Below are 1,976 nucleotides of genomic sequence, written 5' to 3' on the forward strand. Positions count from 1 at the left end.
AAGGGAAACCCATTGATTTCTAGAGAGGAGAAAAAAAAGATGAAGACAAGCTGATACAATCTTTTTCTCAAAGTTGATTTCCTTGCATAATGTTTAAGCAAGAATTATTCTGAGAGTAAGGCATGCCATTGATTCTAAATGAACATGACTCTAAAATGTATGCAAAGCATAAAAAAATAAAGAATGCAAAGCATAATATGATTAAAAGCATTAGGGTGTTTAGAAGGCATTAGAGTCAATTTCATAAAGTCTGGCAAGTGATTTGACTCATAAAACATGACCTTTGAACCTGGACTTTTTGTATTTACCAAACATATCAATGCACTGTAAACAATGATTTTACCTTAAAATAAAGTGTAACCCAGTAAAAATATAATTGACTGTTTTTGCTATTGTAGCCAAGTACATATAACAAGGGACTTTCCAAATTTCCATTTAAATTCTTGCTGTTTCTTGGAAAACTGCGAGTGAAAGATTTTTTTACACCTTTTTATTTCAGTGTAGATCATAATGTAAATAACAGATCAACTGTATTGATTACAAAAAGCAATCTGTTGAATTTGTATTGGAAGTATCACATGAACGCAACCAAAAATAACATATTTACAACATGACCATTTAATTAATTAGCTAATGAATTACTCTTGTATTAAAATATGATTTATAATAAAAAATGATTTATATGTATAATAAAAATAATAAAAAAAACTTCAAGGCTGGATAAATGTTTTTTTTTTTTTTACTCAGTATGACATTGTTAAAGCATGTTAAAGCCTTTGGGAAGCCATAAGTCACAGCATTTCCTCCGCTATAGCAGCATGTGATGTGAGTGTTGTCCATGGTGCTGAACTGAGTGCTGCAGTTCAGGGAAATTTGACTCTGCAAAATGTTGGCACGTGTTGGCAAGTGATAATTACTTTTCCATAGGTTCCCTCATATTCCCAACACACGCCTCATTTGCAGTGATCGACAACGTCGCACATGACTGTTACTGCTCGCTGGACCTTGAATGAAATGCAATAAGTCATTACTACACGACACCCATCCAGCCCTCCCATCCGCGCCATATAAAACCAACATCAGACGCCTCCAGTCGTAATAGATGTACGCGCGTTGAGAGAGAGAGAGAGAGAGCCACCAACAGCGTTTAGAAATGTCCAGTTTAAGTGTAGCCAGTTTTTGTCACTGTGGATTCCTCACATACCTTGTGCTGTTCTCTTTTTACATTTCAGTAGCGTCCTCAGTGAGCCTTGACTTGACTGAACTAAGAAACAAAGTTGCAAAGATCAAAGTTAACCCGAGAGGAAATTTATGGGCAACAGGTGAGATGCATACACGACTATTGTGCTACATATAACGTGACTTATACCTAGAACAGAAATGTGATTTGGCACTTAAGGTCATTTTATGGGGAAGAAAAGTGTTGTGGACAGCGAACAGTTGCCGACCGAGGATGACTCCACGATGAAAGCCATCGAGGCTGCACTGAATCCCCAGCAGGTCGAGCCCGCGGACCTCTACCAGGAGATGCTGAGGATCGCGATACAAACACACCTCGACTCTCAGGAGATCCGCCCTAAAGTTCCGGTAAGAACCGAGTCTGCAGTTTCTGTTTATTTTGAAGTAGTTTCTACTCTGGTCTGAAATTAATATGAGAGAGAATATTCTTCTGTTGTAAATAATTTTCATAAAAATGTGATTTGAATTAATTTGTTTGTTTGGCTTAAAATGTAATTATTAGTGCTGTCAAATGATTAATCGCGATTACTCGCATCCAAAATAAAAGTTTTTGTTTACATAATATATGTGTGTATACTATGTATATTTATTATGTCTATATAAATACAAACACATGCATGCATATATTTAAGAAAAATATGTTATTTTTATATATTAAATATATTTATAATATAAATTATATGAATATAATTATAGACATGTAAATACATGTAAATATTTTCAAAATATATACTGTA

At 34.6% G+C, this 1,976-nt stretch overlaps 1 protein-coding gene across 1 annotated transcript in view; it reads left to right on the forward strand.

Moving 5' to 3' along the window:
- Positions 1–1,113: 1,113 nt before the first annotated feature.
- LOC107750640 (neuromedin-B-like) overlaps positions 1,114–1,976 on the forward strand; it is a 1,545-nt gene continuing 682 nt past the window's right edge. Inside the window, exons 1-2 of the mRNA XM_016566129.1 lie at positions 1,114–1,322; positions 1,400–1,587. Of these exons, the coding sequence (XP_016421615.1) occupies positions 1,154–1,322; positions 1,400–1,587 (357 nt within the window). The 5' untranslated portion in view covers positions 1,114–1,153. The remainder of the gene's footprint in view (positions 1,323–1,399; positions 1,588–1,976) is intronic.

The sequence above is a fragment of the Sinocyclocheilus rhinocerous genome, unplaced genomic scaffold (genome assembly GCF_001515625.1).
Source record: "Sinocyclocheilus rhinocerous isolate Xijiao unplaced genomic scaffold, SAMN03320098_v1.1 scaffold19, whole genome shotgun sequence".
Taxonomy (NCBI): domain Eukaryota; kingdom Metazoa; phylum Chordata; class Actinopteri; order Cypriniformes; family Cyprinidae; genus Sinocyclocheilus; species Sinocyclocheilus rhinocerous.